Here is a 14,595-nt window from a genome sequence, read left to right as displayed (position 1 = left end):
GTGTGTATACCAGGGCAAATGGAATTACTTGTTTGGATTCTGTGGACCACTGGCACATCAAGTTTTGTACACTTCTGCAGCAGCCCGTATTTGTCTTAACTGCTGACTACTGCACTGTGCTGCCCACAGCTACCATATCCCACCCCCACATTTGTGGCAGCTCCACCCTTCGCTCACCCCTTGATGGGACATTTCAGCATCCTAACGTGGCTGTAAAGGGTTACTTAGTTTTCTGTTGCCTTGCTGCACTGGTTGGCTTCATGCATGATCAGATAAGCACTATGGCTAGCAAAAGGGGAGGAGTGGGGAACAGGTAAATGAAAGTAAGAAATCATAGCATCCAGCAGCCAGATTTTCTTGTGTTGCTATAGAACCAAAAACTACATGTTGCAAAATTGCCACTCTTTTTAAGTTTCCCCAAATTACTGCATACATTTTTTTTTTGCACCCCACTTCCAAGAGATGGTGCAGCAGAGAGCTATGGAGGTGGCCAGGGGCCTTGAGTACGTGACCAATGAGGAGAGGCTGAAGGAGCTCAAAGCATTTAATCTGGCAAAAAGGAGACAAAGGCATGGCCAACAGATCTAAAGATATCATCATAACCCTTTAATGAGGGCCGGTGAGCTTTCTGCACCCCACTTCAAGAAGGATGTGGAGAAGACAGACAAAGACTACAGGAAAATTTCATCCTCCAGTGAGCTTCTACACCACACTTCATGCACAAGAACTTGGAATTAGATTCCCAAGTGTACATTGAAAGCTCACACACTGTAAGGGAAATGAAAAGACAAGTCCTAAATGGCCAGAATATTTTTATTTATTTATTTATTTTTAAAATCACAAGATTATTTTTTTTAAATCTCCTCTGGAGACTGAAGAATCTGAGTTGTGATTACAAAAGCCTGAGGTTGGTAAAGCAACGGATACATGGGAACTAGCAGTGGTCCAGAAAATGCAGTATGTATGTTACAAAGCAGGCATCCAAAACTTGCGTCCATTGTAATCAGTGTTTTAATTCATGTGTTTTGCATGAAGGAGTCTAAGAATAGAAAGAACTCTAGCTGAAATAAACTGAACCTGAATCGCATATTATAGGAAGAGACTGGTGTGGAAAGGAAAGTAATTGGAAGAAAAATTAAATTTTCAAAAAGGGCAAAATCCTCAAAAAACAGGACAAAAACTCAAATGTTTTGTTCCACTGGGCCTGTTTTCTGCATCATGTATATGTGATAAAAGTTTAATTAGAAATGAGCACTACATATTTGCACCTGCTCAATACAATCCCCAGCATCTTGGTATAATAGAATTTTTTCCTATTCATTTTTTCTGAAAACCTTGATTTAATTGCAATATCTATTTTTTAATCATTATTCCTGATTAATCCAGAGAAGATTACAGGGAGAAACTGCAGGATTTACTGAAAGTAAAGTCAATGTGTTCCTTGGGGTGAAGTTTAATGTGTTTTTTTTGCTATTGCATTTGGAAGAAAATCTTGTTATCATTTTACTCCTGGAGCGTACTCATTTTTTTCAGACTTACTCAAGTAATATTTCTGTTGAGTGACAGGAGCTTGCCAAGATAACAATTAATTCCATTAGATTCAGTGCAATTTGGAAAAGAAGTATTTGCATGCTATGGCTTTCTGTCTATTCTATGAGCTAGAAGTGGAAAAAAACAGTATCTAAGTAAAGTGCATAAAAGCAAATCAAACATCTTGATTGCTGCAAAGAAGCCTTAAAATCATACTAGTCATCATATCCCTTGTTTGGAACGGTGGCCTAGACAACTTGTGTGGGATCAGTTTCTGCTTCTGTTATATGCCGTGAGGGTTTTGACATTTAAGTTCAGAAACATGAAGATGTGACCCACAATGCTTAATTATGTATGTTCCAGACGTTTAAAATCTGCAGCAATAATTGAAATACAAGATTGCATCCTGTCTGCATACCAGACCAGAGCTATTCATTTGTGATTATAACTCCTGAATTACAGGTTGTTTTCTTTTTAACTAAGAGGTCCAATGTTTCACGTAAAGGACATTATGACATCAAATTAAATAACATAGAAATCTGTGGGTATTTTAATTAAGCAAAAATATCATAAATGTGATTTTGTTGCCTGTCTAATGCTCTTAGTGTAAGTAATTAGGATTGCTTTTCTTTTACAGGGTGCTCAAGGTCTGCCTGGGTCTGTTGGTCCAAAGGTAAAAAAAAAAAAAAAAAAAAAAAAGTGTCTTTATAGGATAACAGTATCATTCTAATACGGCATGATACTAAAAGGGCTGAGAAGTCTAAAAGATTACTATTGTGAAACCTAAAGAAGTCGTCAAACTTGACTTCCCAGTTGGCCAAAGTACTTCTCTAAGAAGTGTGGCCAGGAGGTCAAAGGAGGTGATTCTTCCCTCTACTTGGATCTCATGAGACCCAACCTGGAGTACTGCATCCAGCTTTCAGAGCCCCAGCTTAAGAAAGACTTGGACCTGCTTGAGCAGGTCTAGAGAAGGGCCATGAAGATGATCAGGGGATGACCCCTCCAGGAAGGGTTCAAGGCCAGGTTGGACGGGACTTTGAGTGACATTGTCTATGGGAAGGTGCCCCTGCCCACAGCAGAGGGCTTGGAACTAGGTGATCTTTAAGGTCTCTTCTAACCCAAACCATTCTACGATTCTATGATTCTACTTACTTGCATCTACTTATGCATGTTCAGTACAGCAACAGACTGACCTTTTATTTTAGGGTGATACTGGAGTCACTGGATCAATAGGCCCCAAAGGAGAAGCTGGTGCTGTTGGGTCTCCTGGGAAAGCTGGACCACCAGGACCTCCTGGGCCCCCTGGGCCCCCTGGACCTCCTGGACCCCCAGGACTAAGCTACGGTTTGGGATTTGAGGTATTTTGCTGTTATGGAGTTTGTTGTAGCTATGGATCTACTTCTCTCAGAGGAGGGACAGGGTAATCACTGGTGTATTTCACAGCTATTTAAGGTTGAATTGATGACAGATAGAGCCATTTGCTCTAGACTGAAATTTGCCTAAGAGTAGCCTACAATTCCTTTTCATTTGACCATATGACTTGATCATGCTTAGGCCATGGAAGTAATGGATTTCTTTGGAAAATTTTCATGAAACTATTCAGTAGTAACAGTGTTCAGGTGCTATTTTTGATGCTTATATCATTGCTAATATAAAATACTCAAATACTGTACTACAAGAGAAAAGTTCTTTAGCACTTTTTTATGTAAATAATTTAGAGCAATGATTTAAATATACATAGAGACATGACAGTATTAATTAAAATCGAACTGCAGGTCCCCCTTAAGCTATGACTTTTCCCATGCTGTCATTCTTGAGGCCACAAGTTTACTTTGGGCATCTCACTTATGTAACATGTAAGTACAATGACAGTTGCTGGACATTTATGAGCTCATGGTCTGTTCTACTCATAAGAAAACTGTTCAATCTAATAAAAAAATGCAGATGCTACTCTTTCTACTCCTGAAAATAATACCTTCATCACTTTAAATTACGAGATGTGGATGAGTTTTACATGTTATCTGATAACTGCTCATTTATACAATCTTTTTGGAGCAGAAAGTGGCATCGTAGTACAGAAAGGTAAAGGGAGCACACTCAGGTTCAAGAACTAGAGGTGCTGCTTTAACATCTTTGTGGACAAATTGCTTGCATCAGTATTCACATAGGATCTTCCCTTTTTTTCTTTTTCCATGCATTTTTCATTTCTAATTTAGCTGTTTGGCCCAGGAAAGCCTTTCCAGAGTTTTCAGGTTTTTATGTCTTGGGACATTTTGCATAGAAACTGAGGGCAGTTTCATCAGAGAAGTAAGCAATGTTTGATCAAAACTGCTGACCATCTGTACAACTGCTGCAGTAAAGTGGTGGTGTTTAAAAGATACCAGTTTACTCACACATGTTTCTCATACTATCTACACTTCCCCTTTCTCTTTTCTTTACTCTAGAGACACTTTGAGTACTCCAGGTACAGAGCTGACCACTAATGCTTGTTTAGAGACGTATTCTAATTTTGGATGTCTGACTGAATAATATTGTACTATATACACTACTGGTTAATATACACTACTGGTCAACTTATGTCAGTGGATTTCAATGGATGAAAAAATCTCCACAGCAGTTCACAAGCTCTTAATTGCAAGAACTGCAATTGTTAGCAAAGAACAGCATAAAGTCTAAACATGCAAACACTCCATTGCATTAACTTAGGCTGGTACAGAGTCTCCCCTGAATAAATACGTACTTATCTCAGAATGAGGACTATTGGTAAACCACATCTTCATCCTAGACGTGGTCTAAGTTTTAGTCCGGGATGATGGCTTCTCTGACTTACAGTCATCTTCTGTGACCCTTGAGGATCCAGTGTTAAGAGGTTCTCCACTCTTCCCCATTCACACTATTTGAGTAGAAGACAGTGTTGCCTCATTATGCCACAAAGAGCTCCCCTGCAGGTAGGTACTTAGGACCAAACTCTGCCACTTGTGATACCTAAGTCTCGGAGGAGCAAAGTTAGCAGATGATGAGCAGGAGAGAGTGAAAACTGGAAGTCCCCACTTTTATGGACGCAATCACAAAAGTATCCCAGCTCTAACTTCAGCAACAATATCTTGACTGGCTTCGGTCTTGAACTTCATCTAGTCCAAACAGAATTGGCATGATTGTAATTTCCCTGAGAGGAATACTACTGTTAACAGGCTTGCTAGTTGTAGCTGATCTTTTGGATGCCCACACCCACCATCTGTTAAGGCAGCACCGTGGTCTGCCAGTTCGTTAGGGCGACACTACCTTTTGGCTGGCAGTCTGTTTATTGCTCTAAGGCTGTTTGTTTCTTCAAAACATTCCTGTTAGCACTTGTTAGCATCTGTGACCAGCTACGTGCAAAAACCAAATGGCGTGGGGTTTGCTGGCACTTATGCTTGTCAAAAGAACAGTTTGAGCTGCAGAAGGTACCTGGCAAACCCATCAAAAGCATGCCGATGTCAAAAACAATGGTGTGTTATATAAAGCAGGCATCAAGCACTTTCTTAAAGGGAAAAATGTATTGGCACAGTGGAGTCAAGGGAAAGAAGAAGAAACACAGCATGTGGTTTAATGCTAAGTTGCCAGTGTTTGGTCCAGTCCCATTCAATATATTCATCAATGACCTGGATGAAGAAGGGATAGAGTGTACCATCAGCAGGTTTGCTGATGACACAAAACTGGGAGGGGTGGCTGACACACCGGAAGGCTGTGCTGCCATTCAGCATGACCTGGACAGGCTGGAGAGTTGGGCAGAGAGAAACCTTATGAAATTCAGCAAAGGCAAGTGTAGGGTCCTGCATCTGGGGAGGAATAAACCAATGCATCAGTACAGGTTAGGGGCTGCTCCGCTGCAAAGCAGCTCTGTGGAAAGGGACCTGAAAGTCCTGGCGGACAACAGGATGACCATGAGCCAGCAATGTGCCTTGGTGGCCAAGAAGGCGAATGGCATCCTGGGGTGCATCAAGAAGCGTGTGGCCAGCAGGTAGAGGGAGGTTATCCTCCCCCTCTACTCTGCCCTGGTGAGGCTGCTTCTGGGGTATTGTATCCAGTTCTGGGCTCCCCAGTTCAGGAAGGACAGGGAACTGCTGGAGAGGGTCCAGCAAAGGGCTACAAAGATGATTAGGGGACTGGAACATCTTTCTTATAAGGAAAGGCTGATGGACTTGGATCTTTTCAGCCTAGAGAAAAGAAGACTGACGGGTGATCTTATCAATGCTTATAAATACTTAAAGGGAGGGTGCCAGGTAGATGGGAATGGTCTTTTTTTCAGTGGTGCCCTGTGATAGGACAAGAGGTAATGGGCACAAACTTGAGCACAGGAAGTTCCATCTTAACGTAAGGAGGAACTTCTTTACTTTGAGGGTGGCAGAGAACTGGAACAGGCTGCCCAGGGAGGTGGTGGAGTCTCCAACCCTGGAGACATTCAAAACCCACGTAGACGCCATCCTGTCCAACCTGCTGTAGGTGAACCTGCTGTGGCAGGGGCGTTGGACTAGATGATCTCCAGAGGTCCCTTCCAATCCCTGTCATTCTGTGATTCTGTGAAACAGGCCAAACAGAATATCAGCAGATTTCCTGTTGATCTTTGATACACTGACAGCTGATGGAAGAGCAAAATGAAAGTCTAAATAACATCCAGGTGAAGTTGCATGAAAGGACTTGGGCCAGCCTGATGACTTAATGTGTCCCACCTTGGTCCCCAAAAGGAAGGATATGATTCCAGCTGTGCACTCCTTCTGCTTCTTTTGTTCTTTGCTCTTGCGGAGTTGGTGGAAAAGGGCAAAAGAACGAGATCTCTCTTATTCACTGGAGTCAGAGCAGTTGATTTCTTGCCATTACTTCATCATTAGCCTGTCATTCCATAGCAACTTAAGCTGATCTAATTGGTCATCCACCCTTTCCCTTACGCCATCTCCAGAGTGTGTCAGACCTATGGTAATCTGAGCCATTTCAAGTCACTAACTAGCAGAAAGCTAAGTAGGCAAGGAGTATGGGTCCTCTAAACATGATAAACTCATACAAGGGCTTGTTGTCACTGAGAGGTGGAGATTCTGCTTTGCTCCTGCTCCTCCTCCCATCTGCAGCCATTCCTGGTACATGCCTGCCCTTCACATGCGTTAACATCCAGTCTTCCATTAGTCCTTCCACAAGCCAATTTAATTTACTAAAATTTTAAAGAACCATCCCACTCCCAAAACGTAATGTATTTTCTGCCATTTTAGTTATTTAAAGTGGCTCACAGGAAAGTGAGAGGATTCAACACATGGCACTGATTTTGAAAATGAAGGCTGTATGGCTGTGAGCAGGAAAGTGGAGTGAAGAAAGATCAAGATTTTCCTGTTTCAGAAAAAGGAAACAATTAAGCCAGCATAGCTGCATTTAAAACTGCAGCTAAAAGCAAGCAAACAGTTTCCTGCTAGCATGGTTCATCCAAATGGTTTAAAGCACAGTCTGACAAGTTCTAGGTTAAGCACAAGGCAAGGGATAGGAACATATAGCTGGGATGGTGCTGGGGGTAAAACAAATAATTATGGCAGCCTGCAATTTTTTTTCTTTGGCTGCTTTGGAACTGGCAGCTCCTGGTTCTGCCCTGGATTTGGAATGTCACAGTCAGAACAACGAGAGCTGGAAGGAGGTTGCTGCTTTCTTTGTAGTCTCCTCTCAAAGCCCTAGAAAATCTCCACAGGAAATACGGATGTTGCTCTCAAGGTCTTCCACTTCACAGAGATCTTCTGGAAGTCAGCAGAGGGCCACAACAATGGTCAGTGGGCTGGAGCACATCACCTGTGAGGAAAGACTCAGGGAACTGAGATTGCTTAGTCTGGAGAGGTCTTAAGCATTTTACCAGCCCTCTGATACCTAAAAGGAGTTTATTCAGAAGACACACAGCCAGGATCTTTCCAGTGGTGCACAGAGTCACGAGCAACAACAATGCTCACCACAAGGGATGGTTGATTGAAACAGGGGAGATTCTGACTTGATATAACTAAAATATTTTTCACCTTGACCACAGCCAAGCATTGCAACAGGTTCTTGGAGAGGCTGCAGAGCCTCCATCTCTAGAGAGTGCCAAGACTTCAGGGGACAAAGCCCTGAGCAACCTGATTTGAATTCAGTGTTGACACTGCTTTCAAGAGGAGGTTGGACTAGGTAGCCTCTAAGATTCCTCCCAACATAATTAATTCTACAATTTTGTGATAGAACATTTTTTTCTGCTCAATTTCATTTCAGTGAGCCATGTTTTAGGCAGGAGTTCAACATTCAACTTAGAATTATGAAGGACCTTTATTTTTGAATGATTGCTGCTCTTAGCACACTGCAAGTTCTCCCTGCCTTACATGAGTTATGTAACCCTTACTAGTCATTACAGTATTTCAGTAGCCAGGTGGCAGGTAAACCCTAAACACAAAAATACTACTACAGCATGTCTAAATGTAGCGCATACTTAAAACTATGATGCTGTCTCACTTCTGCCTGATGCTGTCCAGCCTGAAGTGATGGAGAAATGGTGTCAAACTGGCAACACTGTAAAGACCAGAGTTTCTGTAAGGAAGATCAACATATGCTAATCACATTTGAGTGGAGCCTACCTCCAGAACATCATGCCTCGGTCAGAAAAAGGTTAATGAGAAAAGATAAAAACATTTGTGTTCAGTATCTTTCCAGTTTCTTACAGGACTCCAGAAAACAGAGCAATTGGGAAAAAAAAATAAAGAAAAAGAAGAAGAAAAAAAGGAAAAGAGAGGGGGGGGAAAGGAGAGAAATTCTTAAATTCTGTAGCATTTTTTCTCTTCCATCAGGACATGGAAGGATCAGGTAGCACTGTCCTGTTAAGTGAATCCAGAATTCCAGGATCAAGAAGGCCAAAGGTAAGCGGATGTTTTGAGGGAGGGGAATGTTTTTTCTCGTTGCTGTTTGTTGTTTTGTTGGGTTTTTTTTCCAAAAAGAAGTGTGTCCTTTCTGCCTTTTGGAAACACATAGCCCTGGTCACCTATAGATTTGGAGTCACTGAACTGCACTGGATTCAGTTGCTCTAGAATGACATTGCAATGACTGTGTCTTCCAAAGAATCTGAATGATATTTCTCTAATACTTTATTAGCTGATAAATTTTAGTTTCTGCTTTGTTTTTTTTTTTTTAGAGATTAAAGGATGAAATAGGGGGGGTTGTATTATCTAGCTGTCTATTTCTTGCTTTACCCTAGTAGATGCCCTTCTTGCAGATAAAGATGGATTACATATACTAATGAAACTGAAATGTTATAGTTTGACAATCAAACGTGCATAATCTGAAATGCCACTTAAACTAAAAAGGTGTTCCCAGTAGTATGGAAGCAATGTCCCAGAAGAAGGGATGTTTTTCCTCCATCACCATGTCTCAGGAGATTTTTGGTAGAGCGGGCCAATTTAAAACACCAAGTAGGGAATACAGGAATATAATGCATCAGTACTTACCAGATCATTGGGATTTATCTTCATTCTTAGCAATAATGTCAAAACTGCAACCTATGATGCCTTCTCTAAAGCAGAAAATTATCCATCATTCCTCCTCCCAGAGCTGTCTGCATTGTTCTAGTTTGGGCTTCAGAAGTCCTACCCCTGTTCTCACTCCAAAAGGAACATTCAAACTTTCAAAGCATGGCTTTGAAAGAATAAGTCTTGTTGCCCAAGTTTGGAGAAAGTGCTGATGATGATGACCTTGGGTTATGGTAGATGCCAGACTGAATACTTGGCAACGGTGCACTATCACTGCAAGTAAGGCAAACCCTGTACTGGAATACATCTGAGAGAGCATTGCCAACAGATATAGAGTTGTTATTATTACAGCCCTTTACTCAGGCTAGTGGGGCTGCATTGACATACTGCATCAATTTATTTATTTTGTACGCCACTTCAAGAAGTATGGGGACAAGACAGAGACAGTCCAGCAGAAAGCTGTACAGATGCCCTTGAGTACATGACCAGTGAGAAGAGGCTGAAGGAGCTCAAATGGTTCAGTGTGGCAAAAGGGAGACAAATGCATGATCTAGTAGCTGCTTTCAAGTCTTTGAGGGACAATTGCAAATATGATGAAGCCAAACTGTTCCTCATAGTGCCAGATGGTGCAACAAGGGACAGTGGTCACAATTTCCAGCTTGAGACATTCAGGCTAAACCTTAGGAGAAACCTGTTCAGTAGCAGGTTGGTGCAGAACTGGGGCAATTTGCCCAGGGAGGTTGTGGAAACTCTGTTCTTCGAATTTTTCAAGACTTTGCTGGACAGAGCCATGACTGACCTGATCCAGACTGGTGACAGTTCTACTTCAAGGGGGTGATAGGATTAGATCAACTCCAGAGGTCCTGTACAACCCTGTTTCTATGATTCCATGAATCATCAGAAATGAACCAAACACTGGAGACAGGAGCAAGTTTGAGAATCTTTTTACTGTGCTGATTTAAAGTACCAGTAATTGTGAGTCACTGAGGTTATAGCTGACACAATTTAATATCTTAGAGACCTTTGCCCCCTATTATATCTTTTCCTAGATACTAAAAAAGTGGCAGAAAAATGCAGTCACAAAAATAAGAATAGAATTCCCTAGCTGAAACAAGCTAGGGTCTAAAATGATATGTCCAAAACCAGTTCCAAAATTGCCCATTCTGACCTGCCTAAATGACAGCCTTACTCTCCATTTTGGTCTTATAATGGGCATTGTTTCCAAGTCACTCAGCTATAAATAGTGAAAAAATGTCTTATTGCAGCTGAACAAAATCCTGGAATTTTGTTTTTCTGGTACTGCTTAGTCAGTCCACAAGGTTTGAGTCAGTAAAGAAGGCGCGTAAGACCTTTCCTGTAATCAAGAAAATGATTATACATACATACTGGTAGTGCATGAAAGCATTACAAGCCCCTTACACCCTATGACACCTCTAGACGTTCCTGATTGTGTTTGAGTGGAAATAGAATACCTGCTTCTAAGAGGGCTGTAACTCAAAGCAGCTGCTAGGAAATAAGTTACATTTATTTGCACTATATTTGTATCTGTTGAATTTTTTTTATTAATCTTTTATGAGAAAGTAGTGGTTATGTTTTGAGGTAGAAGTATCAAATTTATTTTGATACTGAAATGTTTGTTTTAAGCTACTTTTAAACCTGGCAAGACAATGCCAGGTTGCCTCTGAACTGGTTACATATCTTAATTTTAGCCAAGAAGGCAAATTCAAAAAATTGTAAGCAATTGAAAGCAGTCCCTTGCAACAAATGCACCTGGACAACTTTTTTTATTTCTAATATTTTCTAAAAATATGTGTAATATGCAGTGACAAGATCAAAGTTGTCTTCGTAAGAAAAAAAATATTCAGTTTTTGCATGATAATATAGAGCAAGGCAGTATTATTAGAATAAGAAATCTAAAACAATGCTTACATTTTATTACTCTCTGTTGATACTACTGGTCTCCAATATTATTTGTTTTTTGTAACAGTTGTGGTTATGAATTAGGGTTTTTTCTGAGAAAATTTGTTATGAAATGCTATGTGGATTTGCCAGTAAATTCAGTGTAATTTTAAAGGTTTCTGGAGGAAGACATGGACAGCGTGGGCCCTTAGGACCAAAGGTACCCTATGTAACAAGGAACACTTGAAAGCTAACCTATTTTGCTTTGGCATATATTTTTAATTTCTATATTCCCATCATTTGCCTTAACAAAACAGCTTTTGTTTAATGTTCATATACTGACTAAGGAAGGGACAAATTTTGTTCCCATTTACACTGGGTATCCACACAGAATGTGTATTAATAGAATTATTTCACATCCACATCGGAACAGTGAATAAATACCATCTGGGCCGTTACATTCCAAGGCACTTGGTGTAACACGGCATTTTTGTTTAGGACATTTGCCAGTTTCTCTTTTTCACACATTCATGCATCATTCTGTTTTCCAAGAGGTTACATGTATGCTGCCGAAAGAGAAAGCTGCAGGAAGAGACCTTCTGGCACAACCACAGAAAGTGATAGAAAAACATTCTGGAAGGTGCTGGGGGGAAGAAGGGAGGTGTCATGACTACTTTGCTTTGGTTTTGATTTGAGCTCAGTAGTGACTGAATTTTTCCACGTTGATGCTGCTATTGGACAAGTAACCCATGAGGAAAAAATCGAGAAATTAAAAATCAGAGAAAAAAGGGCAGATTGGCAGAATGAGGCCTTAGACAGGTAGAGGCTTTTTCTAGTATTCTGTAAAGCTCAAGTACCACTCAGGTTAATAGTACAGCATGACAACATTAGTTCAGCACCTCAAATGTGTAGTTAAAGAAATCTGAAGTCTTCATTGCCCTGGGAAATTACAGCAACATTGAGGGAGTAGGAAATGGAAAACAATCGGTGGGGGCCCCCATCCTGTCTTCCTAAAATTTACACCTGAACACATGCAACACAGGTCACTAACTACCCAGAAAGCACATTCCCAACAATAACTGCATGCATCTGTTTCATAGGACAACAGCAATCAGAGATCTGGCCCGTCACCTATGTCTAGAGTCTACAGAGCTCAGCTTATAGGGCTGAAAAAATTCCCTCCATTGGGTACTACTTCTGTTAATGCTGGAGGACAACATTGCTTATGAGTATGTGTTAGTGAACGACACTGCAAAGGACTGGCTAGAACAGACGTGCTCTCACATGATGCTGCTCTATGGACAGGAGTAGGTGCCGAGTCTCCATGCTGAAAATACATTTTTTGTTAAAAACTTATTCCCTGACGTTAACTAGAAATTTTGTTTCTAAAACATTGTGGAAATACCGTTTCACTTCAGACTTCAGAAATAGAAGTAGCATGATTCCTAGGATTTAGGAACTGGACTGGGACTGAAAAGATAGACCTTGACCAAGAGACTTCACCACCTACACTAAGCTTTTAGTTGCTTAATCTTGAGTCATTCATCCTCAAGACCATGGAGACACAGAAAAGAACATACTATTGCCTGACATCTTACAAAATCAGGTATGCTATAGCAAAATTAATATAAAGTGGTTATAATACACTATCATTTTCATGGGGATGAATTTTACACCCACTTTTCATGATTATAAGTGACTTCACTAGGCAACATTGGCAAAATATAACAACAACCCATTTCCAAAAAACAAAAGCTAATACATCATGAGGAGTTTAAGGTATAGTTATGTTTCGTATATCCTTCATCCTTCAAATACCCCAGACTAGTAGAGCTGTCAGAGGCCTGCTGTGATCAAAGTTTTCTCTCTTTCCTAGCAAGTAAATATAGATATAAATTCTGCTTTCATTTTTATGAAAATGAAAAGCAGTCTACAATCTTCATGAATTCATGAATATAGGCACTCCTAAAAGACAGTAAGCATAAACGTAACATTTGAGGCGATGGCTGTAGCTCCTTGCTGATTTATTCCTGTTTATATTCTCTATCTCAAATGAACTATACTAAATTGCATGTTCCCTGTCTGTAACGAAATCAAGGAATCAGGTCCACTCAGAGCTAGAGTACTGCAGAATCAGTCCTGAAGTTGGAACAGTGCAACACTCATTACATTGTTCGTGGTATGACGAGGGGGAGTAGTGGGGGGGAGGCTGAGTTAACTGTGTTGAAGGAAGATGGTGGTTCATTTGTGGAGGCACAAGGTCATAAGGGCATTGGTAGATCTGGGGAAAGTTGCCATGTGCTGATTTCGGACACCAAAATGAAGGTTCAGGCATGTGGCTTGGTAGATGCTCAGCGAAAATAATGTGTGGTGACCAGAAACTCTGAGATGTGGGTGACAACTGTGAGGTTAAACCCCCAGAACCAATTCACAAATGTATGCTGAGCATCACTTTACCAAAAATATGCCCTATTTTAGCTAATCCTCTTACTCCATTCAGTCCCTTTTTTTGTAAGGAAAGTAACATACATGTTTAAAATCTTTGTAATTACTGTTCACTTTGATATTTGAGCCCTACTGTGTCTCCATTTCAGGGAGAAAGAGGCAACATTGGTCCACCAGGTTCAAAGGTGGGAAATTCATTTAACTTGATCTAAAACCTGTCGTTTCTTCCTCTTAGTTTCCTTTCTTCTCATAATGCACTCAGGGAATAATGAACATTTCTTGCTGTGTCAGCATATTAAAGCCCAGGGAGGCTTATCTGGAAAAACAGAAGCCTTTGTCAGTTAAATTGTGATCAACAGGAGCCAGTGTAACCTGCTGCTTAAGACTTCTGTTTAAAATACTGTCAAAATTGCATTTAAAATCCTCAGGTGCATGATGCCATAGTGTTTTGTGAGGCCATTTACTTTTTCACGAGAACGAAAATGAAAAACAGCAAAGCTTATATAAAAAACTAAGCTCCACGTGCCTCCTGACTCCTTAATATCACAGTGTGTAGCTAGCACCCCACACCAGAGCCCTGCCCCCATGACTCACGTCTGTGGCACGGTAGTAGATTCATGCCATGTTGTGCAGAGGCCTCAGGAGCACAACCCCTATCCGGTGTTCAGCACAGAGGCCACCGTTATTGCCTATTTCTGTGCTAGAACTCAGGAGGCACAAGATTATAGAAATGGTGGCTGGAAGGACCTCCAGAGGTCATCTAGTCCAACATCATACTCCAAGTGTTACACCAACACTAGATCACATCCGCAATGGATTTGTCTCACCAAGCCTCGACTACCTGCAGGGAGGTTCCAAAAAACCCTGTAGGTATCTTGTTCTGGTATTTCACTATCCTCTTTGGAAAGACAGTTTCCCTAACAGGCAGCCTGTACCTCCTAAACTGTAATTTGCCCCACCTGTCTAACTCACCCCATGCACCAGTGTGCAACCGAGACCTGCAGCTCTGAATCAGTGCAGTTTTTAGACAGGAGACCCCATTTGACAGGGAAACCTGTTACTTTACACTGCTTTACACAGTGTTTGAATTGAAATGAATGGAGCTGGAGTCCATTCTTTCGTCTCCAGTCTTCCCTATCATTATCCCTGTCTATTCTGGTTTGGAGCCCACCCCAAAGCTTCTGTCTGTATTTGTGCTGCTTTTTGCCAGTCCCTGGCTGACTTGCGT

At 41.1% G+C, this 14,595-nt stretch overlaps 1 protein-coding gene across 1 annotated transcript in view; it reads left to right on the top strand.

Moving 5' to 3' along the window:
- COL15A1 (collagen, type XV, alpha 1) overlaps positions 1–14,595 on the top strand; it is a 109,993-nt gene that overhangs the window by 43,840 nt on the left and 51,558 nt on the right. The window contains exons 11-12 of the mRNA XM_009895011.1: positions 2,168–2,203; positions 2,736–2,888. Coding sequence (XP_009893313.1) covers positions 2,168–2,203; positions 2,736–2,888 — 189 coding nt within the window. The remainder of the gene's footprint in view (positions 1–2,167; positions 2,204–2,735; positions 2,889–14,595) is intronic.

This window comes from Charadrius vociferus, unplaced genomic scaffold (genome assembly GCF_000708025.1).
Source record: "Charadrius vociferus isolate BGI_N301 unplaced genomic scaffold, ASM70802v2 scaffold51, whole genome shotgun sequence".
NCBI classification, from domain to species: domain Eukaryota; kingdom Metazoa; phylum Chordata; class Aves; order Charadriiformes; family Charadriidae; genus Charadrius; species Charadrius vociferus.
Note: the sequence above shows the minus strand (reverse complement) of the source record. Positions and strands in the feature narration are given on the sequence as shown.